This window comes from Brassica napus, chromosome C2 (assembly GCF_020379485.1).
Source record: "Brassica napus cultivar Da-Ae chromosome C2, Da-Ae, whole genome shotgun sequence".
Taxonomy (NCBI): Eukaryota; Viridiplantae; Streptophyta; class Magnoliopsida; order Brassicales; family Brassicaceae; genus Brassica; species Brassica napus.
Window position 1 is genome coordinate 32,041,088 of NC_063445.1, and position 13,121 is coordinate 32,054,208.

Below are 13,121 nucleotides of genomic sequence, written 5' to 3' on the forward strand. Positions count from 1 at the left end.
CAAGGCTGACGATCACCTAAACAACTTACGCGACTGCTTCAAGATCTTGAATGACTACGGGATGAAGCTCAACCCGGCCAAGTGTACCTTCGGTGTCACTTCGGGAGAATTCCTCGGCTACATTGTCACTCAACGAGGAATCGAGGCTAACCCCAAGCAGATCTCGGCGATCCTCGATCTTCCAAGCACAAAGAACAGCCGCGAAGTACAGCGACTAACCGGACGCATAGCAGCTCTCAACAGGTTCATCTCGCGATCAACCGATAAGTGTCTTCCCTTCTACGAGCTACTAAGGGGCAACAAGAGGTTCGTCTGGGACGAAAAATGCGAAGAGGCGTTCAATCAACTCAAGGACTACCTCACAACCCCCCCAGTACTATCAAAGCCAGAAGCCGGCGACACATTGTCTCTCTACATAGCCGTCACATCCTCCGCTGTCAGCAGCGTGCTCATTCGAGAAGGTCGGGGAGAACAGAAACCAATCTTTTACACAAGTAAAAGAATGACCGAGCCGGAGACGAGATACCCAACACTCGAAAAGATGGCCTTAGCTGTCGTCACCTCGGCCAGGAAACTGCGACCCTACTTTCAGTCGCACACGATTGAAGTGCTTTCCAACCAACCACTCCGAACGGTTATGCAGAATACCAACCAGTCAGGACGGTTGATTAAATGGGCGATGGAGCTGAGCGAACATGACATCGTGTACAAGAATCGCACAGCAGCAAAGTCACAGGTCCTTGCAGACTTCTTGATCGAGTTAACACCAGAGCTGGAGCAAGACCTCATCCTACCAAGTTTAAACTGGATCCTCCACGTCGACGGTTCATCCACGAGTATAGGGTCGGGGGCAGGAGTGCAACTGCAATCACCAACAGGAGAACTCATCCGGCAGTCATTCGGTTTTGGTTTTGCGGCGTCAAACAATGAAGCTGAGTACGAGTCCCTCATCGCAGGGATCCGTCTCGCCAAGGCAGTAAAGGCCAAAAGAATCAGCGCTTACTGCGACTCTCAACTTGTTGTAAGCCAGTACCTCGGCGATTACGACGTCCGCAACGAAGGATGGACGCCTACCTAAAAATCGTCCAAGACCTCACGCGAGACTTCGAGTTCTTCGAACTCACGAAGGTTCCTCGCGGAGAAAATGTCTGTGCCGACGTCCTCACTGCTCTAGGAAGCAAGCTACACGATCAAGTCAAGAGGACAATCCCAATCCATAAAATCGAGAAACCGAGCATCGACATGAAGGCGGAACAGACTGCAATCGCAGCGGCGATTAGCGAAGCGATGGACATCGACGAAGCAGAACCTCCTTCACAGGATGATCAGCCAACAGATTCGCGCAAGGAACTCATCGATTATCTCGCTGAAGGTTTATTGCCCACCGAGAAATGGGACGCGCGGCGACTGAAGCGACGTAGTGCACACTACGTTGTCATGGACGGGGAACTACACCGATGGACCGCGACGAAGGTGCTACTCAAATGTATCTCCGGCGAAGAAACGAGACTAGTCATGGCCGAAACACATGAAGGAGCAGCAGGCAATCACTCGGGCGGACGAGCTCTTGCATTAAAAGTGAAGAATCTCGGATTCTACTGGCCAACCATGAACGCCGACTGTGAGAGATACGTGCGCAAGTGCGACAAATGCCAGCGTCATGCTCCCACCTTACACAGCCCAACGCAGTTCCTTCATACCCTAACTGCTCCATACCCATTCATGCGATGGGGAATGGACATCATCGGTACAATGTCGGCATCTCGCCAAAAGAAGTTCATACTGGTCCTCACAGACTACTTCACCAAGTGGGTAGAAGCCGAAGCCTATGCCAGCATCACCGACAAGGAGGTACAAAACTTCATCTGGAAGAACATAATCTGCCGACACGGGCTCCCATACGAGATCATCACAGACAACGGTTCACAATTCATCTCGCATCATTTCAAGGGATTCTGCGACAGATGGCGCATTCGACTCAACATGTCGACCCCGAGAAACCCGCAGAGTAACGGCCAAGCTGAGTCGACGAACAAGACCATCATCGACGGTCTGAAGAAACGACTCGACTTAAAGAAGGGTTGCTGGGCGGATGAACTAGATGGTGTCCTGTGGTCCCACAGAACAACTCCTCGCGGAGCGACAAAGGCTACGCCCTTCTCAATGGCCTACGGCGTCGAAGCAATGGCTCCCGCAGAAGTGAATGTGACGAGTTTGCGCCGATCACGAATGCCACAAAACGTCAAACTCAACCGTGACATGCTGCTCGACGCACTCGACGACATCGAGGAAAAGCGCGACCAAGCACTACTCCGTATCCAAAATTACCAACATCAAATCGAGAGCTACTACAACCAAAAGGTTAAGTCGCGTCCCCTCGAAATGGGCAATCTTGTTTTAAGAAAAGTCTTCGAAAATACTAAGGAGTGGAAAGCCGGCAAGCTTGGAGCCAACTGGGAAGGACCATACAAGATAGTCGAAGTCATCAAACCAGGAGTATACCGCCTCGAGACTTCAACAGGCGAAGCAGTACCGAGAGCTTGGAACTCCAAACATCTCCGCCTCTTCCATCCTTAGTCAAGACGAACACGTTACCGAGTAAATGCGCCACTAAGGCCACTTTTACTCGGTCTCTTGTAAGGAAAAAAAAAAACCGAGTAAATGCGCATCAAAAGCCACTTTTACTCGCAATCTAAGAACTACAAATGGCTTGATTCCCACAAAGGGATACGTAGGCAGCCCAAAAGAAAAAGGGGTCCAGCCGAAAAAAAAAAAAACCTCCTCCCCGAGGAATCGATCTCCGAAGCAGACGATCACTTAAGCAATACCGACACGAGCATGCCCCGGCTTCTCAAACAAGCGTATCGGTACTCGCATCCAACTTTGGATATGTCTTGATCATACACGTATTCATGGGAGTCGACCGTGTTGCGATTTAAACCAGCACGGCCGAGACAATGACTCCAACTCACCCTGTAATTTACTAAGTAAGGTTTGACCTACCGAACGCTTGAAAATTACGTTAGGGTCGATTTGGAACCGTCAATGTCGAGAACTCATAATTAACAACGAAACTCGAATGACGAACGATCGCGAGTCAAAGAAATCAACCGAGACAAAGCCATGACGAGCCTAACACTACGACGATTCGATATCTCGATTATAATTAAGCTCAAATGACGAACGATCGCGAGTCAAAGAAATCGACCGAGACAAAATCATAACGAGCTCAACACTACGACGATTCGATATCTCGAATAATGTTTATACTAAACAAACAGTCACTTCAAATCTTGAGAAATCATGCATTTGATAGACAAGTACAATAAAAAGATAAACAGTTAATACGATTCGAAGAGTTGTAACAGAGGAAAAACAAAGTAGAAGCCTCGAAAGGAAAAAGTCTAAAAGGCAACAACATAAGTCCTCCGGGACTCAAAAGAAAACAACAAACATAAAAGACTAAGCTTCCCGATCGCTCTCGCGATCGTTGAGGACGGAGAGCTCTGAAGCCCTAAAGCTTGACTCACGAGCAGCCGGAGAAGCATGCACTTCACCTGATCACGGGACGATCTCTGGATCGGCCAAAGGACCTTCAAGAAGAAGCGTCGGGTCTTCGCGCCGCTCATCAGTCGGATGAGTGAGCGGAACGTGAAGACTCGCTGCAATCTCCGGATCGATCAAGCCGGCGTTGGATCCATACGGATCGAGACTCGCCAAGATTCGAGCATCCACAAACTGAGAGTCCAATACGAGAGGAGAAAGCGTGAGATCTTCCTCGGGTATCTCGCCCACCCTAAGCATCTCGGCTTCCTCCTCGTACTTCTTCTCTTGCTCGGCGAATATCTCGATAGTAGCTTGCGAGATGTCGCTCCCAGCCCTCTTCAAAGCCTCAAGGCATTTCCTGGTTCCGAAGGCTTGGCTATGAAGCAACCGGGCCTCCTCATAGGGACCTCGTCGCTCTTCTCGGGAGCGAATCCTAGCGAAGCGACGATTAGCTTTCGCGGCCATCTCGGCCTCAACTCTTCCTCTTTCCCTTGTCACTTCCAGGATCCTGGAGTCTCTAAGGCGCCTCATCTCTCTTTCGTGAGACGCAGCGAGCAAAACCTTCTCGCTCTCAAGTTCGGCGTTCTTCCGCTCGAGCTCACGAATGACTCCTCGGGATACCTCCAACTCGGCTTTGAGCTCATCTTATCGAGCAATGATGCGAGCAACCATCCCGTTAAGCCTCTCGACGTCAGCCCTCGATGTCAGCCCTCGACGCATTCAGCTGGCGAGCAGAAGCTTCCTCTTTCTCCGCGCACTCCTTCTTAGCCAGCTCGAGTTCGCCTGAAGCTCCCTTCAGGGCAGTGTCGTACTTGTCGATCACGACGTTCATCGCACTATCCCCCTAAACAAATGAGGAGACGAAAATTGTAAGGAAAAGTCAAAGAACGAAAAAAAAAAAAAAAAAGGGACCGAGCCATTTACCAGCAGCGTGGCCCTCGCGGCTTCCTCGTATTCACCTCCAAAGATGAGGTCCTTCACAGCGGGCAAAGGTTTCGCCCTCCCCCTTAATTGGCGAAGGAACTCTCCACACTTCTCGGGAACGTACACTAGAGGGGCCGGTCCCTCGTAGTGAAACGAAACCTCGTCTGAAAAGTTGACTCCGGGCACCCTCCTCAAGATAGCGGAGCCGCGAGAAGAAGTGCCGACCTGAACGACCCCTTCCCCAATCGCGCCTCATCGCCAACCTCGTCGTTACGTCTCCTGATCAAAAGCGGCGACTCTCCGCTGTCTTCTTCAGAACCGTCCGGACGGGCGGTGTTAAGAGGAATTTCAGATTCCTCCCTTTCACCAACTTCCACCGCATCGTCCTGTTATCCCGAGATTTCAGCCTCAGAAGCCTCCTCTTCGGGTTGAAGTTCTTCTTCTTGAACATCACCCTCCTCATTCTCAGTCGGATCTTCGGGATTCTCCGACTGCTCGCCAGCAGACTTCTCTGTCCTCTTCTTCTTCTTCTTCTTCTTCTTCTTCTGCTTCTGGGGTTCGCCAGAAGGAGGAACGTCGCTCGCCTCCTCAGCGCTCCTCTCGACTCCCGAGCCCCCCTCTTCCTTTTTTTACCCTTCCCCGCGTTTCTAGCGCCAGAAGGGGGAACCTCACCAATGCGAGGAACCGTCGTCGAAGGTCCTTCCTCGCTGGCTAGTCCCAGCTGGGCGGCTAACATCGCGCTCAAATCGGGAAGAGTTCCCATCCTCTTTGCTTCGGAGATTCGCTTCTGGATATCCTTTGGGAAGATGTCTAGTCGCTTGGTGCAAATAGGAAGAACGGTCGGAAGGTCAGATCTCCACTCTCCTGAAAACACAAGGCGGAAAAGTCAGGGTGCGACAAATAAACTTTGCGATAAAAAAATAACCAGAAACGGCGAGGGAACGCACTTCGAGCGATCCGGTCCTTAAGCTCGTGAATCTTCTCGACGGTAATCTCGGACCAACGGTAGATCCGAAGCAAAGCGACGGCTCGAACGCTCTTCAGGAAATCCTCAGGATAGACTGGAGACGTGGGATGGCCAACTGCGAGCACAACAAAAAGAAAGTTCCGTTAAGATCAACAAAATCAGACGTAGCTCGCGACTAGATATTCTACCACAAGAACGGTTCCACATGACCCGATAGTCCTCTCGAGGAGGCTCCTCGAAAGCCGACTCGTCGGACTTGATGAAGAAGTAGAAACGCTGCCAATTCTGCGTTTTGTTTGGATGACCGGCGCACACATTGCAGTTTGGTCGCATCTTCACCGAGTAGGTTCCGTCCTTCATATCGGTTATCGAGGTCATCTCCTCGAACGACCTGACGCTCATCGGCATGTCAATCTCCTCCGCTAGAACTGATAAGGTGACGGCTAGTCGCAGCAAGCCGTTCAGTAACTGACTAATCGCGATATCTCGCCGCCTAGCATACGCGGTGATCAGTCGCGGGATGGGGAACCAACAGCGAGTGTCATCCTGGAAATAAGATTTGTATACTGTCTGGTACCCGATCGGAGGAGACCAAGGCCTTTGCTCCTTCGAAGGAATGAGGAAGGTCACGCCTGTAGCGTTCTTGGCCTGAAGAACCCTCTTCACGCTCCTCAGGGTCGACTTAGTCTCCTCCACACCGTCCCAATCTTGACCGGCCACGAAAGCAGGGCGCAATAAATCAGGATGTAGTCGCGGAAGCTCCTCGAAAATCCCTTCGGGATAGAAGGTCGTCGGAAACGACTCGGCTTCGGAGTCGTCGTCTTCCGAAGAATCGTCTTCCACTGCGCGAACCCTCAAAGTAATCGAGTCAACGGGCACCGCCCCACTCTGTCCGTCTCTCGCACACTCCGTCGCATCCCCCACGACGACGTTCTCGCTCCCTTCCCTCGCAAGCCGTGTAGCATCTGTGACCAAAAGCCTCTGGGAGCGAGACAAATCAACTGTGTCCATCATCGCCTAGTGATGAGTCGACTCGAGATCCCCGATACAACCTCCGTCTGGACCCCTTGCCGGAGCTGATGCCGCCACAACTGAGTTCCCCTTTTGCTGCCTCGATGACCCCTGAGCCGACGACCATGTAAAACAAGGCGGCAAAGAACGCGTCGAATGAAGGCTATAACACTTAGAGAGATAAAAGAAGAAGAGAGAGAAAGTACCTTTGATCGCGGAGGAAACTTGAAGAAATGAGAGGGGATCCACGTATTTATAAGGAAAAGAGAGGGGGGGAACTCGAGGCATCATCATTAGGTCTATTCGGGCCTAGATGGGCCTCGAAACTCTCCCCAAAAATCCAGCGGACCCTCGCGACGTTTCAACTTCTCGGTGCATTTAAAAGAGAAAAAGGGGGGGGGATTCGAGGTGTCGTCATTAAGCCTAAACGGGCCTAAATGGGCCTCGAAACTCTCCCAGATATCCAGCGGACCCTCGCGACGGCTCGGCTTCTCGTTTAAATCGGACGTCGGTCATCCTAAAATCAGAATAAACCAACGGTTAATCTAGATATGTCAATCAGGATCTGATTATCCGCGACTAATCGGCCTTCATGCGACACAACGATCAAAAGGAGCGATAAAGCTTCTACTGCTCGCTTCCGAGAAAACGACGCTGTGCGACTCATCGACCAACCGCTCCAACTTTCCGATAGGCCTTCTATTCCCTCAAACCTTCAAACCTTAGAATCCATCACGAGCCAGAAAGCACTTCGCTCACTAATGGACTGGGGGGGGACTTACTGTAGAGGATGGATTTGACCATCCCACAAGGCCCGAGGAATAGAAAGGCCTGGCCCGGATTTGGTAGAGCGACGGCTCGATCGATCGGCTCAAGAGTCAGGTCTCTCGGCTTGACTCTTGGGTACTTTTAGTCGATCATCATCGACTGAAGTACATCCAGCTCAGCGGCTGCTCGGACGCCTACGGGCTTCTCGGCCCAGCAGATGAGGCCCACCAAAATGGCGTAAATTAAGTCAAGGACGAGGCATCAGGACGTCTATATAAGGGAAAGGGAAGACAACGAGAGAAGGATCCAAAATCACTGACTTACACTTGGCGGCTAGATTAGGGTTTTCACCTTTGCTTCATCTCGCCGCTAGTTGTACTTTTCCGGTTGCTCATCGAGCCACCGGCTTCCTTTCTGTCGCACTCTCTTCTTTCCCCTTGTAACCGATCGAACGTTTATATTTCTGACCATTAATAAGACGTCTTTGTTTAAACCCACATCTTATTTATTACCGTTTTCCAATTAAACATCATGTTAAAAGATCACCCAGCTTCCTGCATCTGTCAAGAAATTGAATGTCTGAATAATATGTATGACTGATTTACCTATTTTCCAAGTAAAGAACAATAAGATATCTTGAGGAAGATAAGAAATAAATAGTTAGGGTTGGTTAATAGATTCTTCAACGCACCAACCTTCTGCAGCAACTTTTAAGCGAGAATAAAGATATTTTCAGTCAAAAACAAAATACAGAACAATTTCTTGAACATCAAGAAAAAAGGCATGAGTCAATAATACCATGTAAATCATCTCAACAGAACAAGAAGATTACTTAACGCACAAGATTATCATGTATATATATATAGTCTCTTAAAGGTCTTTCTCAGTTGTCTCCTGATCCAACAACCCTCTTGTAGATGGACATGGCAAGAGGAAAAATGGCCATGAAGGCTATCTGCAACTGATCTGAGCTGCTGGTTCTGACTGCGAAACGTCCGGTCCTCTTGGTATCAAGACTTGCAAAAGCTGCTACATTCGTTTGTCTTCCTATAGAGACTTGAGACCGGAGATTCGCTGAGAGGGTTAGATCTTCTTCTTTAGACTTGGTTAGAGACAGCCCCAAAGCAGATTGGTTTTGACCTATTGGGAAATCATCTTCTCTAAGCCTCACCTCGACGTTTGCTTCGTAAGCTGACTCTTCCCGCGACTGCACGGTCCCTGCGTTTCCAGCTAGGACGATCCTTTTCCCGAGCGTGATCTGGTCCTCGAGTTTGACACCAATCGCAACATCCTCACCAAAGAATGTCACAGACCCTCCAAGAGTCGTCTTGTTCTTCCTAAAGTTATTGAATTTGGTATCCCCAACGACCACGTACATAAGCTGATTACTTACACTCCGGACAGTGAGCCCTGCCATGGTGGAACCATTGCCCCCGTGCTTAGCACAAACAGAAGAGTCCAGATGGATATCGAACTCTTCCTTGTCCTTAGTCATTTGAACGGTGATTGCAACAGGAAAACGTTTAGCTATGGCCAGACTATGTTCTGCAATGACACAGTCATATCCACAATCATGGTCCCAGACTTGAGTATCCAACACTGACCTGGTAACGAACTGTGAAGTGGATTCTAGAGAGCGGTAACGATAAGCTGAGTTATCACTGTCAAATGAAGGTGGCAATACCATATCTGGTAATGTAACTGGAGCCCCATTGTTCTCTGGATCCACTTCTTCTCCATATACAGTACTCTTCTTTCCATATTTCTTCAAGCCCTCTCTCCATTGCTTCTTCTGCAGGAGCTTTACACGGTAATCATACTCCTCGAAATACGCCTTTCTCAGTTCCTTTGAGAGTTTTGTAAGCTGAGTTCTCCGGATAGGCTGAAACGGTGGAAGCTGGTCATACTCATCCTCATCCTCAGAGTCAGACACATCATCAACTTCACCACCTTGGTCTGAAGGATGTGAACGGGACGGCAACAGCCAAGACAACAAGCTAGGGAGAGACAGCTTGGGCCAAAGAGATCCAAAAACGTTGCGGTAGTTCAGTGGCGGTTCTTCTCGAGGCTTCATCAGATAAACTGCTTCGGACAAAACTTTGATAGAGTAGCACAAAAGCATCAGCTCAGATTTCCAAACTTGGCCGTTTGGGAGAACTTTTTCCCCTGCTCGGTTCTTCCTGCACAAAAGATGATTCTCAACTAGATAAACTGGAGGCGTGTAAACCAAACCAACGGCTTGTGAAATCGAACGCTGAACAATGTAGGAGCGTGCCGATACAAACTCCTCATACTTCAAAGGAGTGCCGGATGGGTCATCGGGAGGAGCTGAAGCAGAATGAGTCAGTATCACTATGGCGTTCTCCCATATGGATGGACCAAGAGAATCAGTGATTGTTCTTAGCAAAGGAAGATTGTTCTGAGCATCATCAAGACGATCAACGTAAAGAACAATATCAGGTGGGAACTTCTTCATTACCTTCTTCACGGAGGACAACATTTTGGTATTACCAATTTGATCCATGGCAGAAGTTTTTAAGCCCGGCGTATCGATGATTGTGATCTTGACACCACCGTCCACTGTTCTAGAAACTTCTTTGACTGAAGTGGTGGAAGGTCCAAACGCATCAATGGATACAGTCTGATGGCCCAAGATGGAGTTTATAGTGGCACTTTTTCCCACACCGGACTTTCCAAGGACCAGTATGTTTAGAGAGAAGTTTAATTCTTCAGACTGATCCATAGCCATCTTCTTTGCAGCGTCAAGACTGAATGAAGACTGACTATTAGCAAGAAGTGAAAGCTTGTAACGAACCTGCTCTGCTATTGAATCTTTCACTGACTTCCCCAGCCTATGCACAAGACGCAGATATTTCACACGCAAACTTTGCAGTTTTTCCAGCTTATGTTTCTCTTCCTCGCTCAAGTTACTCTCACTCCCGCCGTCCATTCCGACTTTTAGACTGGGGAACATGTTGGTGCGATTTAGACGTGATCTCACAAGTCTTAAAGATGAGCCCAATCCAGCTGGAGGTTCTGTTCCATCTTGAGATGTTATGGTAGAATGAAGATCATCTGAAGTTCCACCAGTGGCCGCCTTTAAAAACGTAGCCAAAGCTGCAGTATCAAACTCCTCCTCATCTACAATATTGGTGTCTGCTTCCTCGTCAGAATCTGTGGAAATATGGCCATCAAACCTATATCCTTGATAGCTATGAACATTTGTTACACTGGAATGTGCATCATCCAAGAGCTGTTCTCCAGACCTATCAACCCCCATGACACGTTCTCCTGAAGATCCTTGGCTGCAAAACTCACTTGCAGAAACAATATCCACAAGTGGCTCTGATGTTTCCTTACCTACCGACTCTAAATCTCTACCATATGCAGCAGTCAGATCATCATCATGTTCCTCACGCACAGAATCTGTAGAAGTAATCTCCTCTTTTACAGTATGATCTTCTTCATCATGGACTTTACCACTAACCAAACTCATATCCTCAGATTCCAAAGACTCACACAAGTTATCGAAACCCTTAACAATAATCAAACTGCCACGCTCGTCACCACCGGCGACAAAGGAAGCCCATATTCGTCCTGTAAAAAGTTGAAAATCTCTTTGCTATCAAATATTCCATAAGCAAAGAACTAAAAGATAAAGAGAACCTAACTGCCTAGAAGTGTCAAACGAAGCTTGATCATCTGGTCTTAGCATCGTCGCTGCTACTACACAAAACTTGAGGAGAACGTCTTTGTCTATGATTGGTTACCCTTAGATAACAATCCACACTCGAGAGTTTAATTAGGTTTGGAGTTACCCTTTGTCTACGAAGCCAAGGACTTTATGAAATAGACTAAACCGAATCCAAATATCCGAACTTAACCAGACCCGATAAAATCAATCTGAACTGACACAAATGCCGAGCAGATTTTATTTTATGGTATTTCTGGTTATGGATTTATCCGAACCCGAATGAATATCCCAAAATCCTAAAAATTCAAAATTCCAAAAAGAACTTGTACCAAATTTGATATCAATCACTAATATGTAACCAAAATACACTAAGATATTACTGAGACTTAAAATAATTATATATTACAAAATTAAGTTTAATATATATTTTGGTATTTGGTCAGTATTAATGTTTTTATGTTTTAACAATTGCATTTGAAAGTTCAAATATGAATAAGTTTGATTCTCAAGTTTAAACAATGTTTTTTCTTAAAATAAAAATAGTGTTTCTTGAGTTTATAGAGTTGGTAATTGTTAATTTTAATTTCTTTATTTTTTTTGTTATGTATGATTCTTGTTCGTACAAAGCTTTGGTTTGTCATGATATATCTGATGTTGTCACGTATAGTTCAAAGAAGAATCTTGTATGGTTGATAGACGAGTCGCCACGTACACAAATTTATTGGAAATATATTGAGTTTAATCAAGTATAAATCAATATTTTTGAAATCGATAACCCGATTAATATCTGCAACTGAAACTATTTCGGGTTCAACATGATTTTGGACATGTAACTAAACCCAAACTGAACCCAATTACACCTTAATTGAATTGACAAAACCTTAACTGAATCTGACCCAGAAGTTTTATAATATTTATTTGAATGAAACTGAAATTCATGAATCTGAAAACCGAAACTCGAATGAATCCGAACCGAAACCCGATTGGAACCCTAATTACCCAGCCCTAATAGGCCTTTTTCATCCTCTCTCTTTTCTGAAATGTTTGTCTTACCCTCGGCGTTCGTTGGTGTAACGTTCATATATCAGGGTAGTTTAGTCTTACATTTCTTGTTTTCTATAAGAGCAAACAAAACCTTAACTTTGGAAAATATTAATTTTTAACAAAAACCAATATATTTGCTTTATATTATATCTTATTTTGATAAATTTAGTAATGAATTGTGATATTTTTTTCTATTCTGATAAATTTAGTTATTAGTTGGGAATTTTTTTCCCATAAGTATTTAGATATATATATATATATATAAAACAATGTTATGGCAGATGTGAGAAGAAAAATAATAACAGATTGATTAAGTATAATGCAAGATATATAGATTTAACTTGATTCACTAAAAGTACTATTTCCACGAGCAAAAAAGTATTTTATTAGATAGATGCTGCTTTTTAAAGTACAATTTTGTGTTATAGAATAGAGTTTTAAACTCACATATATACAGAGATTTTTCTGTCTAATTATTTTTATTTCCCGGATTTTGGAAGAGATCGACTGATCCATGTCGAGCGGATTGGCCGATCCATGTCGAGCGGATTGGCCGATCCATGCCGGATGTTGGCAAGGATCAAATGATCCATCACTACCAGAACAATGTCTGCCAAACTGCCTTAAAAAATATGCAAATAGTCACATGGTATCGACTGATCTTGACAACTGGATCGGCCATACATATTCAAGGTATATTATGAAAAATCTCCTCTTTGACTTGAATCATATAAAACTGATGTACCATAATGCACTTCTTCTCGCCTAGAAATATATTTACCATACTCTCTTTTTTCCATAGATGTTTCGTTGAACCAGACGCCAGACGCCATTTACCCTCATTTGGGTCAAATGCAATTTCGAGCCATATGCCCATCATATGTCCATATGATCCTAAAGCGCTAAACTAACAGCTTGAGAAGTTTAGAAAATCCAAACAATGCTTAAACTTGCTTCGAGGAATTGGCTTAGGCCTCGATTGGTACATCTGATGGTAAAGTAATAGCAGTATGCTCTAAAAGCAGTATGCTCTAGAAGCAGTATGCTCTCATTAAAGTTTTTAATAAAATGATTGGTATAGCAGTAGCAGTATACAGTTTTAAAATTATCATAAAAGTTAATATATAATAGATTTATTTTAAAATAATATAAATTAAATTGTAATAT

At 45.9% G+C, this 13,121-nt stretch overlaps 1 protein-coding gene across 1 annotated transcript; it reads right to left on the bottom strand.

Moving 5' to 3' along the window:
• Nucleotides 1–7,573: 7,573 nt before the first annotated feature.
• LOC106378299 (translocase of chloroplast 159, chloroplastic-like) lies at nt 7,574–12,066 on the bottom strand. Its single transcript, XM_022696281.2, has one exon. The coding sequence runs from the start codon at nt 10,710–10,712 to the stop codon at nt 8,100–8,102; it is 2,613 nt and encodes an 870-aa protein (XP_022552002.1). The 5' UTR covers nt 10,713–12,066; the 3' UTR covers nt 7,574–8,099.
• Nucleotides 12,067–13,121: the final 1,055 nt, after the last annotated feature.